Source organism: Mrakia frigida (genome assembly GCF_051309035.1).
Source record: "Mrakia frigida strain ATCC 22029 unplaced genomic scaffold BDY24scaffold_1, whole genome shotgun sequence".
Classification (NCBI taxonomy): Eukaryota; Fungi; Basidiomycota; class Tremellomycetes; order Cystofilobasidiales; family Mrakiaceae; genus Mrakia; species Mrakia frigida.
Window position 1 is genome coordinate 570915 of NW_027481280.1, and position 13991 is coordinate 584905.

The window sequence follows — 13991 nt, forward strand, 5'->3', positions numbered from 1 at the left end:
TTCTCTTCTCCCCCGCCAGAGTTCTGCTAGAACAAAAAAAACTGACGGAAACGAGCAAGGTCTCTCCTTGAAGTCGAACGTCGGCCATCGAGAACGACCCTCCCTCTCCCAGATCGTCGTCCCACAACGTCTCTCAACGAACAAGTTCGTCCGTTTCAGCAGAATACCTCAACCCAAGAACTCAGAAAACAACACATCATCTTGGAATCGAAACCTACACTCGCTCCCTCGGTCCTTCGTCGTCCAATCCCAACCCCCGCATCTCCCTCTTCCTCCCCTCCTCCCCTAAAACGGAATAGGAGCATAAGCCTCACACCTCCCTTCACACTCCTCGAACGTCTCGTTGCATTCGATCGTATTTCCCGGGGCCTTGGTGAGAGAGAGAGTAAAAAAAAAAAAAAAAGGATGTCAAAAAAAGTGACTCTTGAGACTCGAGCTGCACCTTGAGTCCATGCGCGCTCTCTTCGTTCGACTCACATCAGCCTGCTGACACCTAGGCGCTATCCAAACGAACTCCTTGGTGCCTATGTCGCCTACGATTCCCGAGGGCCAGATGGAATCTTTCACGCATCGGATCTTCATCGAAGGGCATCCGAGGAGGAGGAGGTGGGGGGAGGAGACGACGGATTGGGATTCGACGGTTGGAGGGGAGAAGGGGAGAGCTGCTGAGAGGGAGGTGAGCACGAGGAGGGAGAGGAGGAGGGTGAGAGGGAAGAACATTTGGTTGGGTTGAAGTTGGGAGGGAAGGAGGGGAGTGAAGTGAGCTTGAAGCTCACGTTCGTCTTAGGGGCTCATTTCAGTTTCTTTCGTTGAGAAGTACGAAAGAAAACAAGAAGTCTAGATCGATCAAAAGAACCAGTAAGAAAAAGGAACCAAACCAACAAAAAAACTAAAGTCCAACAACATCCCTCCTCTACTTCGCCTTCCCGTTCTCGACGACGACGACCTTCAACCCCTTCTTCCCAGCCGTCGTCGCCATCTCACTCGCATGCTCCAGCAGATCCAACAGCGTCGAAGCCGACCACGCCTGCGTTCGGCACGAGTCGTGGCAGTAGGAACCGTTGGAGTTGGTCAACTCGGGGAGACTGTAGAAACGGCGAAGAGAAGGGAAGTCAGTCAAAGAAATCGAGAGAGAGAGAAGAGGGAACGAGACGACGCACCCAGCCCAAGCATCGGTTTCGATGTGACGACGATGAGTGAGGAGGATGTTGGAGATGTAGTGCAGGGTTTCGGTTGGGTCCTGGAAGAGGGAGGAAAGGGTCAGTTTGAGGGAAGAAGAAGGAGAGAGAGACGAGACGAGACGCCGACTCACGTCCTTTCCCCATCCGACCTTCGTGTCGAACATCAAGTAGGCCTTGAGGAACCATCCAGTTGGGAAGACCCATTCCTAGATTGAAAAAGGGTGGGTCAGCTCTCGAACTCGTCGAAAAAAGGGAAGCTGGGGAAAACTCACAGGTCCTTGATGGTACTTTTTGAAGGGGAGAAAGATCGAAGGTGTCAGCTTGCCTTTTCTTCGAGATCGAGAGAGGAAGAAGCAAGGGGACTCACGTTCCAACCCTTAGCGATCGCCTTATCGGTGGTATCGTTCGAGTTGTCGTAATCTCCTCGGTACTGCGAGTCTCCAGGATCGAGCGTCTTCATTCCCAAGGGACCTCGAAGGTGCTCGTCGACCTTGGTGAGAGCGAAGAGAGCCTTCTCGGGCGTGAAGAGCTCGGGAGCGACGATCATGGCGATGGCTGAGAGGAGGAAGGGATGGAAAGATCAGCGAGGGGTCGCTGTGAGAAGAAAGAAAGAAGAAAGAGACAAACGGTAGTTGGCTCGGAGCTGCAAGGAAAGGACGAGAGAGAGAAAGAGAGGTCAGCTCGAGAGACGCGTCGGCGACGGGAGGAGACGAAACGAGACTCACCTGGTAATCCGACCACTCTCTACCCTTTCCAGATCCGAAGACGTCCTTGTAGATTCCTCGTCGGTTGATGAGAGAAGTGTTGACGTTGTAGTTGACGTCGTCGGCGGGATCTGAAGGTGCAAAAAACGAGACGCGACGTCGGTCGGTCAGCTTCTTTCGAAGACGTACAGACTCTGAGAAGGCTTTGAACTCACCAGCAGGGACGTAGTAGTTCTTCTCGAACGAAGCCTGGATGAGGTCGGACCACTCCTGGTACGTGACGAAGACCTTCTTGCCGTTGACTGGGGAAAAAAAACAAAGGGAAGACCGGGAGTCAGTTCGAGAAGCGAAGCCCTAGAGAGACTGATGATCGAACGAAGGAAGAAGGTGAGACTCACTCTCAGCGTCGACACCCTTGAAGGGGAACTTCCTAGCCTTGGAAAGACCAGCGAGCCATCGAAGAGTACTCTTGTGAAGAGCGGTGATCTCGACGGGAGCTCCGTCTCGAGGAGTAGCCGGAAGACCCTTGTTTCCAGCCTTGGCCGACTCTCCCATCTTGTCCTGCCAGGTTCCACAGTTCCCTGCGAAGAAGAAACGAAGAACGAAGGAGAACGAGAGTCAGCTCTCGAAGCCAAAGAGATGAGATGAAGAAAGGGAGAGAAGACGAGCTCACATTCGTTTCCTCCGAAGATGATTCCAGTCTTCCAGTCCGTGTAGATCTTCTGGTCGAATCCTCGATCGTCCATTTGCTGAGAAAAGACGTGTTGAAACGAGAACGAAGAGGTTCAGCAGATGCTTCTCGACGACGAACGACGAGACCTCTTCGAAGGAAGCGAATCGAGACTCACCATATCGAGGTTGGGCCCAGCGTTGTACTCTCTAAACTCAATTCCAGTAGCGTGCCTCTGAAGAATCTCCTGAATGAGCTCGGCGACGGTGCTCTCCCAAGCGAAAGCCCTCTCATCGTCCCAAGCGACCCACTCCTCGTCCTTGGGGAATCTCCTTTTGACCGAGTCCGAGAGGATGGCGATTCCGTTGGGAGCCTTGTTGACGTAGTCCTGGATGTTCTCGATGTACCACCAAGGTCCGTCTCGACAGTTGTACCGAGGAGTTCGACCAGAGTCGAGGAGGTTGGGAACGAGACCGTGCTTGAGGACGGATCCGAAGGCGAGGATGTGATCTCGAGCGGCGGGGAAGGCTCCGGTGGTGAGGAAGAGACCTCGGAGGGAGATGAAGACCTGGGAGAAAGAATAAAGACAGAATAAAATCAGCACTTTGAGAGAAAAGAAGAAGGAGAGGCGACAAGAAACTTCGAACTCACGTCTCGACCCCAGCATCGAGCCCAGTTGGTAGCGAAATGAGGAAGACCAGCAGCCAAACTTGGGACAGGCTTCGAAGGATCGATGGAAGCCGACTTGACGAGTCCGTACATCTGAACCGCGCAGAGAGCGAGATCCTGAGTGAAGGAGTGACCGGACGAGATGAAGTCGGAGCACTGGTCGATGACGGCTCGTCGAGCAGCCTTGTAGGCTTCGTTCATGACGATGGCGAAGTACTTGGGTCGCATGAAGGCTGGAACGGTGGTCTTGATGAGATCGAACCTCTCCTTAAGCCAGGCGGCGGGTTTGGCGAGGTTGGGGAAGGTCGAGATTTGACTACAGATTCGAAGAACGAGATGTCGGTCAGCTCTTGTGCTTCTGAGCGGAAAAGGACGAGGAATCGAACGAACCTCTCGAGTCGACCGTAAACATAGTCGAGGGCCCAGGTTCCCTTTCGAAGGTGCTCGCAGAGAGGAGCTCCGAGATCCTGAGAGGGAGGGAGAGGAAGACGCGTCAGTCGAGTTTCTTCGAAGCGTCTTCGGAAGGGAACTCACGTTGTATCGGATGATGGGAATGAGGGGAGCCATCCATCCCTGAAGACCGCAGTAGACAAGAGTTCCGTAGTCGGGAATCGTGTAGGCTCCGTCTCCACCTGGAGCAGGACGAAACCAAGTCAAGCGAAACGAGTCAGACGCGTCGAGGCCACTCTCCTTGTCCTTTCTCCTTCTTCTTCCTCGATTGAAGGATGATGCGAGAACTTACCAGTAGCATCCCTCTCCTCCTCATCAGCCCTATGTAACACGACGTTCAGATCCACCAGATCCAAGCTTTTGAACGCCTCGTCCGCACCACTCAAGCACAACTCGTCCAAATCCGCGCTCGTTCCAGCCATGCTCGTAGCGAAGACCATGATCGATCCAGGAGGGAAAGCGTCCGGAACGACGATCTCGGTGAAAGGACCTTGTTCGTCTTCTCCGACGTTCTGAGCGGGGAGAGGGACGTCGACGAGGGTGGAGGGGAGGCCTTCGAGGGTGGTGGTGGATTTGGATTCGTCGTAGGAGTGAACCTTGAGGGAGGCTCCCATGATGTACTTGGTTTGAGTTCGGGAGAGCTTGATGGGGTTGACTGCGAAAGGAGGGAAGAAAGGAGGGAACGAGTTAGCAGGAAAGAGGGAGAAAGGAGGGGAAGACGGGAAGACTCACTGTGTCCTCGAGACGAGAGATCTCCCTTGTGGAAAGCGGTGTGAGCGATGAGGATGTAACCCTTGTGACTTTGAGGATGAACTCGGTGGACGACGATGTACTGAGAAGAAGGAGAAGAAGACAGAGACGAAAGACGAAGGTCAGCTCGAGTCGAAACAAACGAAGGAACGAAAGCTCGAACTCGTCGAAAAGCTTACATCGTTCTCCTGATGAATATGTCCCTCCGAGTAGCCATCGAGCATCATCTCCGTGTGAAGATGGTTCAACACCCTCTTGACTCCTCCAATCCCTCGATCCACTCCCTCGCCTCCGACGGTGTACATCCTCGTGTCGGAAACGAGATCGAGCAGCTTCGGGTAGAGGTCGTCGAACCCTTTGTTGGATCCGATAGCCGAGAAAGAGAAGGTAGCGAGCGCTCCGGTGGAGAGAGCGTCCTCGGCGGATCGCTTGTCGAAGCAGGACTGGTTGTCGTGGGTGACGTCCATGAGGAGAGCGTGAGGGGAGGAACCGAAGACGGGCGAGACGAGGCAAGGTCGAGAGGGTCCTTTTCCGGTGGGAGAAGGAAGGAGGGAAGGGGAGGTGAGACAGGCGGTATCCATAGAGCCTGTAAAGAGGGAGGAAGAAGAAGGAGGTGAAGGAAAGGGGAGAAAAGCGTCAGTCGGACGCGTCGAGGAAAAAGGATGAGCGAAAGGAAATCGAGGGCTCGTACCGATGGGCTTTCCGACTCCGTGTCGGTAGATGCTGTACAAGAAGAAGCAGAACGGAAGTCAGAAAGTGTTCAAAGACAAGAGGAAGGACAGAAACGCGTCCAAGAACTCACAGTCTCGACTGCTCCTTCGGATCGAACCCGTTCATCATCTCCCTGATGAGACTGTTGATCCCCAGCTCCCTCACAAACTTCAAGTCCATGTTCTCGTTCCCCGTGAACAACTCCGCCACCACATACAAGTTCGGGTTCACCACTCTCGCCGCATCGATCATGGCGACGCCAACCTCGAGAGGAGTCGAATGGCAGTTGTCGAGACGGAACCCATCGAACATCCCCGCGAGGAGTTGGCAGTACTTGGTCATGTGGTCCCAGAGGAAAGGGTTATCGGAAGGTTTCTTGCCGTATCGAAGCTTGACGCAGTCTCCCCAGACGATGACCTCTCGACGAAGGTAGGCCTTGGAGGGTTGGTCGGCGAAGTTGGCGAGAGGATCAGCGTCCCAGATCCATCCGTTGTTGGCGAGAGCGAGGGAGGAAGGAGAGTGCTTTTTGGTGGTGGAGTTGGAGGGGAGACGGGTGAAGTAGGAGCCGACGAAGGGGGATCTGGAGAGAAGGGAAGGAAGGAGGTCAGATCGAGACGCGTCGAAAACGAAAGCGAAGACCAAACTCACTTGGCTGAGATCTCTCCCATCCTCAATCCACCAGCTTCCAACCTCTCGTATCGAACCCTCTTGACGACGTTGTCCCTCATCGCAGCTCCATCCTCGTTGAACTCCTTGTAGAGATCGACGTTCACCACATCCAACACCTCTCCCCAAGCCCTAGCCAACCTCTCCGCCTCGACCTCTCCTCCTCCGAACGCTTCTCCAACAAACGCCAAAGCCGTCTCCAACTCGACCTTCACTCCCTTCCTCTTCGCAAACTTGCCCAATCCCTGAATCGCTCCCTCCTCGGTCTTGAGGATCTCTGCGAGTTGAGCAGTCGACTTTCCAGCGAGGGCCGACTTGCCCTTCCAACTTGGGAAGGTAGACTTGGCCTTGAGCGATCCGAGAGCCTTCTGGAGCTCGGCGACCTGGGTAGGGACGTCGAGAGCGTAGTACTCGTAGAGCTTGAGGGAGGTGAGAGCTTCGTCGAGAGCGGCGGCGAGGAGGGAGAGGTCGGCTTCCGAGTCGATGAGGGTTGGAACTCCGAGGGAAGGGAGTTTGGCAGAGAGAGCGAGGATAGCATCGTCGATTTCGAGAGCGGGTGCGAGGTGAGGGGAGTTGGCGACGTTGTAACCTAGACGAAGGAGGAAGAAGGGTGGTGAAAGGTCAGCGACGGCGTCTCGTCGGACGCGTCGAAGCGTCTTCGAAATTTGTTTTTGAAGTTCAAGGAAACGTACCAGACTCGGGGTGCTCCTGCAACCAAGGACTGTTATCCGCCGTATGGTTCAACACCACATCCGTCAAACTCAACAACCCGTACTCCTCCCTACACTTCTTGATCAGCCCTCCAATCTCCTTCACTCCGTCCTCTCCTCCCTTCCCACCAAACAACTCCGGATCGAACTTCAACTGATCCAGAATCGAGTAGGGACTTCCACTCTGTCCTCTCGTCTGCAAGGGGGTGAAGTGAAGCATGTTGTAGCCTCTCTTGGTCGCCTCGTCGAGGTAGGGTCCCCAATTGTCGAGGTGACCTTGCCACTTGGCGATCACGCTCAAGGCGACGATTCCATCGAGAGGGAGGAGGGTGGAAGAAGCTTTGTTGGCAGCGACGTTGGAGACGAGACCTCCGGAGGGGGAAGGGGAGAAGGTAGGGGTGAGGATGGAGGATCGTCGAGGGAGGAGGAGGATGGGATCGACGGAGAAGTAGCCCTTGGAGGATTGGACTCGAGCTCGAGGAGTGGAAGGATCCGAGGGTCGAGTGGGAGAGTCGTACTCGACAAAGTAGACGAAGGCTCCGGAGTGAGAGATGGGGACTGCGAAGAAGGAATGGAACGCAAGAAAGAACGAACGAAGAAGGGAACCGAGAGAGAAGAGAGATGTGAGCTCGAGTTTGGTTCTCGCTCTCGCTCTGGCGCTGACGTCGGAGTGGCGGCTCTGTGAAACAAAGGAAGCAAAAAATGTGCTCACGATCGATCTGAACAGGCTTCGAGAAGTCGGTAGGAAGTCTAGCAGGGAAGAAAACGGGGGCAAAAAAGGGTGTGAGCTCGAGAAATGACGAGGGAAGGTTGACTCGGAGATTATCAGGGAAAGACTCACTTCCTTTCAGCCCACTTTCCTCTCTTGAACTCCCCTCCGTCGATAGGGAAGTCGCTCTTGAGGACACCGTTCCTTGAGGCAGGAGTTCCGGGCTCGAGGGAGAGTCGAAGGATGTAAGGATGGGGGTAGGGAGGAGGGAGTCGAACGTACTGAGGCGAAAGAGAGGAAGGGAGAGGAAAGCGTCAGCCCTGGTGCGAATGTTTTTCGAGCTCTCTATACCTGAGTGCTGCCTTTTCGAGACCAAAATATAGCTGAGAAGGACGAGAAGAAGGTTGGACTCACTGCTCCTTCCTTTGTAGGTCCTCCATTCTCTGCCAACTTGAGCTCAAAGACTCTGATGTCTCCATCTCCCTTCTTGACCTCGCCCTCGAAGAAGTCGATCCCTTCGTCCGCTGGAGTCTTGACCTTGGAGGAGGAAGACCTGTTGGTAGGAGGAGGGATAGCGATGGAGGTGGGTTTAGTCTGCTGAGATGACGGGGGAGTGGCCTTCTTGGTCGTTGTCGAAGATGGGGCTGCCGTCGAGGAGGGAGGGGGAGGAGCGGGAGCAGGAGCCTTCTTCGAGGACGACGAGTTGGCCGTAGGAAGAGCTTGCTTGACGGCTTGAGCAGCCTTCTTGACAGCTTGCTTGCCTTTAGGAGCCATAATGAAGAGAAGAAGAACGGGGGAGGCGAAGGGAGGGAGGAGGGGGTGGTGGTGGTTTGGATGAAGGCTGAAAGTGGGGAAGAGAGGAGCCTCGACCCAGGTTCAAGTAGTTGAACTTTTTCTTTCGTCGACGTCATCCTCGCAACAACCCATCTTTCGTTATCAAATCTTCCTCGATCCGTTCGAGCGCTCGATCAGCTAGATTCTCTCTTCACTTTTTCGTCGTTTTTTTCTGATAGGGATAGGGAAAGAAGAGAAGTCAAGAAGCGACGTGCCGCCCATCTCGTCTTCTCCCTTCTTCTCGCGTCCACTCTCCTTCAGGGAGAAAAATCGCTGTTCAAAACTCTGTAGATGATATCGATCCGGTCGTTAGTCGAGAGAGACCAACTTTTTGAAGATGTATGCATTTTTTTCGGGTTGGTTCTCTTTCTCCGAGTTCTTGAGCGCACAGCGAGCGAGGACTTGAAACCCTCTCTTGAGTAGACCTCATCTTTCCTCTCACTCTCACCCTCCTCCCTCCCCACCCGTTTATTCTACGGCCTCGTTCAACCTCTCCCTGGATATCTACGAGTTCAAAGGTGAGTCCTGCTGTGTTTCTCGCTTTTTCGTCTGTTGAATCAAAGGGGAAAGAACTTTGGGTGATCCAAGCCGACAAGGAGGTCGAGGTGGAACCCGAACGGGTTCATTCTTCAACCATCCATGCCTTGATCAATCGTAAAAATATATGGCGGTTGATCGCCGAGGTCTGAGGATGAGCTGGGTGGTAATTTTGTGGGACGGGAAACAAATTTGAAGTGGTGGGAAGAAGGGAAACGTACGAGCGGTTGATTTCCCTCCCTCCCTCTCCTCCCTTCGCCCCTTGACTCTCTTTCCCACCTGGCTCCCTCCCCTCTGACCCCTTCAATCTCGGTCGATCATTCTCTTTATCTTTGTTGAAACCTTGAAACTGACTCTCTATCACTTCCTTTGTTTTCGTCTGTGGGTTTTCTTTGGGGACTAGATCTTCCAAACGCCCGTCGGAAGGGACCTCTCCACGCCACGAACCAAAGAAACTCCTCTCCCCTTCTTCCCTCCCGGTCCAACCGACCTCCCCTGTCGGAATCTTGCTTCCTTCCTTGAATCGCAAACAAGCAAATCCTCCTCCCTTCCTCCCCATCTACTAACCCTATAAACTTCCTCGGAACCCCTCGCTTCCTTCCCTCAATCGCAACCACGAACTCTCAAACCACCGAAGTCGATCAAGCTTCCTTCCCTCCGCCATGTCGGACGCAGATCGTCTCCGTTCGCCCTCGTCGACTCTCTCCTCCCCTCCTGGAGTCGCATCTCCTCCTCTTCGATCCATGAACCCTCTCCTCCTACCAGACGAGGCTACTCCCAAAGGATCTACCAGCAACACCGATCCCTCTGCCTCTTCCAACAACAAGGCCCGAGCTCCCTCTTCCTCTCCCTCGGAATCCTCCTCAGCCCAATCCTCCTCTCCTCCTCCTCACAACAAAATCACCTCAGGACCCATCGCAGCAACCCGACGTCCTAGGATCTCACCTCCCACGGTCGATGCCTCCTCCGCTGCTGGATCCTCGAAGGGGACGAGAGGCGGTCGAGGAGGTCGAGGAGGAAGTGCCGTCAGAGCCAGAGGAAGAGGGAGAGGGAGAGGACGAGGTCGAGGAACCAGTCTCGGTGGGATCAGTCGAACGGACGAGAGTTCTCAAGATGGAGGATCGTCGTCGATGGTTGGAACGACTCCTAGGAGCAGAACCTCCGTCAAGAAGGAGGAGGACGACGGAAGCGACGACGACAGGATGGACGTGGACGAACCCGCTTCTCAGCCTTCCTCCTCCACCAACACCAACACCACCTCCAGCGTCTCCCACAGCACAGCCAGCAAGATCTCCATCGCCAAAGGCAAACAACTCGCCGTCGCTCGAGCAGCCAAGAAGAAGAAGGGATGGTCCTTCGTCGAGGAATCCGACGACGACTCTCGCGCAGGAGACGCGTCTACTTCAGCTTCAGCCTCGCCAGCAGTCAGCGCTCTCCCTCCTCCTCCCTCCTTGGGACGATCCGCTCAACGAGCAGCTCGACCCAGCAACCTCGTCGATACTCGGGGATCCGCCGAGGAGGACACGTCGTCCGAGGGAGAACAGGGAGAAGGAGAAGAAGGTCAACTCACCGACGAGGCGGAGAGTAGACGATCCTCCTACCATGGAAACGGACTTCCAGTCACCAGGAAAGCCAAAAGGACTCGAGGTCTACCCAAAGCTGGTTCCGGAGCTCCTTCGACACGAGGAAGAAATCTCTCATCGAAAGCTCGAACCGTCAAACGTCCTGTCGGTCGACCTCGAACGACGTCTCTCAAATCAGCTACCACTTCAGCAGCTTCCACTCCCGCTCCAACTGCCGTCGCCGCACCACCTACCACCGTCGTCGCTTCTCCTCCAACCACCACCAACACAGCCGCAACCTCCACCGCTCGATCCGACGACGAAGTCTCCTCCGACGACGAACGAGGTTCTCACAGCCGATCTACCTCGCCTCTCAAGCCAGATCGTAGAAAGAAAGGGAACGGAGGATCAAGGTGGCCTTCGGGAGCTCCGGAGGGTACGCCAACGGCTGAAGGGTCGGTTGGGTCGGGAAGTGGGAACGCGTCGGATAAGAGGAGGAAAGGGAACGGAGGTGGGAGGTGGCCTTCGGAGGGGAAGAGCCCTGGTGGATCGAAGGGACTGGATGATGAAGACGAGGAGGAAGGAGAGGAAGGAGAGGAGGGAGAGGATCTGGAAGAGGAGGATCCGGATAGGAGGAGGAGCGGGAGGAAACCAGTCAAGAGGGAGTTTTTGGAGGTTGAGATGAGGGAAGGGTCGAAGGGGAAGGGGAAGGAGAAAGCTGGGAAAGGTGAGTCTCTGTTTCTTCTCGGTTCGGTTCGAGGTTTGAGCTCGAAGACAAAAAAAAAAGACGCGTCGAACGGTCCTGACCCTCGGTCCTCTTCTCCGAACAGCAGTCCTCAAATCCCCCGCCTCCATGAACGCCGTTCTCGTTGCATCCCCAGCTCTCTCATCAGCCAAACCCGTCTCTTCAGCTCAATCCACTCCAGCTCCAGCAGCAGCAGCAGCAGCCATGCCTTCGAAACCAGCTTCCACCGCTTCCGTCGCCTCTTCCTCCGCCATGACCCTCGACGGTCCTACTCCCGCCCTCCTACCCCCTACTCCTGCCACTCCAAACGGAACGCCTGGCCTGGTCGTCGATACGGACGACTCGGCTCCTCCCTCGCCAGCAACGTCGGTGACCTTCAACAAGACGTCGTTGGGAAGTGAGGCGAAGGCTTTGAGGATGAAGTTGAAAGCTGAGAGGGCTGTGAGGATTGATGCGTGAGTCTTCGTTTCTTCTTTTTCAACTCTTTGTTCTGTGCCTCGAAGGCACGCTGGCGAATCACCGTTTTGCTGACTTGACTTCTCCTTCGCTCTTCTCTTCTCCAGCGAACTCGTCGTGTGGGACGAACTCTACAACTCGATCGCTTCTGAAGAAGCACCCGTTCTTGCTCGACAGTGGGGAGAACTCGAGTTCCAGCTTCAGACGATGAGTACCCAGTTGGCTGAACGTCAGAAGTGAGTCGGAATCAAGATCGATCCGTCGACGCGTCTCGCCTTTTCGTTCCCGGATCGCTGACTTCGCATCGTTGCTTTTCTTTTTCCAGAGCTTCTGACGAAGAATTCCATCGAGTCAAGAAGGGAGAGGATGCTTCTGTGTGGAACTGGTGGGATGTGAGTTTTCAATTCTCGTTCTTCGTTTCGAGACGCGTCGAAAACTCGATCTGACCTCTTCTCTCCTTTCGTCTACCCTCTTCTCCAGGATGCTCGATCCACTCTCCTCCGAAACCAAGCCGCCGAAGTCGATCGCTCCATCCACCGTCTAGGTCGAGAACATCAACGAATCTCCATCTCCCTCCTTCCCGCCGCCGACCGAGTTGGCCACATCCCACCTCACCTCGGAGGAGGAACTCGTTTCGCTCCCAACCCTCGTTTTGCCATCGCCACCACCTCCGCCGAGGTCAGGGCCAAGAAACGGAAGCTCGAAGCTACCTCGGACGAAGCCTGGGTCCGAGGAGCTCACGAACGAGACATCGAGGACGACTTGGATCTGCTCGGGATCGGACGAGCCAGGAGGGAGAGGGAGAAGCGCGTGGAGGCTGAGAGGATCTCGAGGGAGAGGAGGGAAGAGAGAGAGCTGCAGAGGGAGAGGGATAGGCAGGTTGAGAGGGAGCGGGAGCTGAGAGCTAGGGACTGGGAGGCTCAGCAGCAGTCGAGAGTGAGGGAGAGGGAGAGGATCGACAGGGAGCGGGAGTGGGAAGCTGAGAAGGCTAGGGCTACGGCGGAGAGGCATGCGCTCAGGGAGAAGGAGAGGGAGGCTTGGAGGGAGACGGAGGCGAAGAAGGCGAGACTTCAACAGCAGCAGCAGGAGAGGGAGGAGAGGGATCATCAACATCAGCAGCAGCAGTACCGACAGCAGCAGCAGCGAGACTTCGAAGCCGCTTCAAGACCTACCTGGGGAGAGGCTCGATTGGCTGGTGGACCCGCTCCCTCGAATGCTGGCGCCACCTACAGGTCGCTACCTCAACAACAGCCCTCGTCGTCGTTCTACGCTCCTTCCCAGCACCAACCCAACCTGCCTCCTCCTCCCAACGCCTCCTCCACCCCCTCCACCTACAACCACCATCTTCCTCCACCCCCTGCACCACCTTCTTGGGACCCATCTTCTTCCAAATACCAAAACGGAGGAAAGAAACCTTCCTCTCCCCTCCCAGCGCATCAACGACCCGGCCTCCCTTCCTTCAACGGCGGCGCGTCCTCCTCCACCACCCCTTCCTCTTCCACGCCCTCCTCCAACCTCAACACCTCAGGTCCTCCTCCCAACTCCTCGACAGCTAAACAGAGCTACGCTTACGTCTCCCCGAGCTTCATCTCCACCAAACCTCACGATTTCGGTCGTCCCTCCCTCCCCGCCCTCCCTCCTCCTCCGAACGCAAAGCATCTCGGAATCGCTGGACGACCTGGAATGCCGGTTCCCATGCCGCCGAGATCTGAGTTGATCGCTCCGAGACTCGATGGAGCAGCTCCTTTGGGATCGATGCCTGGCTACAGGAAGCCGGTTCCTCAGCTGCAGCAGCAACCTCCGAATCTCCTTCATCCCGCGACGGGAGCTGGGCATCCTCTGCTTTCCGGAGCCGCTGTGGTGGGTGATCTGAAGCGGAGCAGTTAGGACGCTCGAGGTTCTTTGAGGGGGGGGGTCGAAGAGGAAGGGATCGGAGGCGACGAGAAGAGAACGACGCGTCGTGGTTGCTTCGGTTTATCGCTCGGTTCCCGTCTCGTTCTATAGTTCCGTTCATATCTTCAGGCCTGTCTGTTGTTTCTTGGTTTTCCGTATCTCTTTCCTGCTCTCTGTTTATCTCCCCGTTCGCCCTTGTATGTCTACGTCGCATCTTTTTCCTCTCTCCCACAACCACACGCTTCATCTCTCTCTCTCTCCTTTCTTTTGCATGCCCCGCGTTCGTTTTTTGTTTCTCTCTCTCCCAGTTCTTCTTTCTTTCTTCTTGTCTGAAATCAAATCTACGTTACGATGCTATGATAAGCTCAAACTGGACGGAAGAGCTGCGAGGATCATGAACTGGAGCGAGAAGAGCGTTCTCTCGCCCTCTTCACACTCTTCTTCCGCATTCTTTCGGTTCCGAAGTAGCGGAGAAACAGATCATCACACAGAGGGAATCGTCAAAAAAAAGGGAAAGAAAGGCATAGACAAGCAAAATCGAAGACCCGAAGTTACAGAAACGAAAAGAGACGACGCGTTCAGACTCGACACCGAACCCCCGCCCCCTACTTCTTCCTTCTCTCTCCAGCTCCCATGGACCAGTAGGATTCGTCGGCAGATCCCTTTGCGAGACTACGGAGGATCTGATCCAGCTTTCGCTCGGTTTGAGGATCCGTTCGGCTGAGAGTGTCGAGCTTTCTTTCC

General features: G+C 55.2%; 3 protein-coding genes across 3 annotated transcripts; 1 reads left to right on the plus strand and 2 right to left on the minus strand.

The window, feature by feature from the left end:
* Window positions 1-216: 216 nt before the first annotated feature.
* BDY24DRAFT_437477 (uncharacterized protein) lies at window positions 217-843 on the minus strand. Its single transcript, XM_076644273.1, has 2 exons — window positions 478-843; window positions 217-369 (listed from the first exon to the last, which is right to left on the minus strand). Exons 1-2 carry the CDS (start codon window positions 718-720, stop codon window positions 286-288), a joined length of 327 nt encoding a protein of 108 aa, XP_076501144.1. The 5' UTR covers window positions 721-843; the 3' UTR covers window positions 217-285.
* On the minus strand, window positions 820-8061 carry GDB1 (bifunctional 4-alpha-glucanotransferase/amylo-alpha-1,6-glucosidase). The gene is made up of 24 exons (XM_076638311.1): window positions 7635-8061; window positions 7353-7501; window positions 7224-7261; window positions 6494-7069; window positions 5784-6390; window positions 5227-5715; window positions 5116-5147; window positions 4604-5010; window positions 4407-4506; window positions 3967-4329; window positions 3759-3856; window positions 3615-3691; window positions 3207-3540; window positions 2734-3123; window positions 2559-2634; window positions 2284-2466; window positions 2101-2187; window positions 1907-2016; window positions 1809-1824; window positions 1549-1736; window positions 1454-1468; window positions 1313-1387; window positions 1161-1240; window positions 820-1085 (listed from the first exon to the last, which is right to left on the minus strand). Exons 1-24 carry the CDS (start codon window positions 7992-7994, stop codon window positions 914-916), a joined length of 5022 nt encoding a protein of 1673 aa, XP_076501145.1. The 5' UTR covers window positions 7995-8061; the 3' UTR covers window positions 820-913.
* Window positions 8062-9253: 1192 nt separating this feature from the next.
* On the plus strand, window positions 9254-13241 carry BDY24DRAFT_411102 (uncharacterized protein; the record flags this gene model as incomplete). Its single annotated transcript, XM_076642887.1, has 5 exons — window positions 9254-10880; window positions 10984-11353; window positions 11462-11590; window positions 11680-11746; window positions 11835-13241. The coding sequence occupies 5 exons, from the start codon at window positions 9254-9256 to the stop codon at window positions 13239-13241; spliced, it is 3600 nt and encodes a 1199-aa protein (XP_076501146.1).
* Between the last annotated feature and the right edge of the window lie 750 nt (window positions 13242-13991).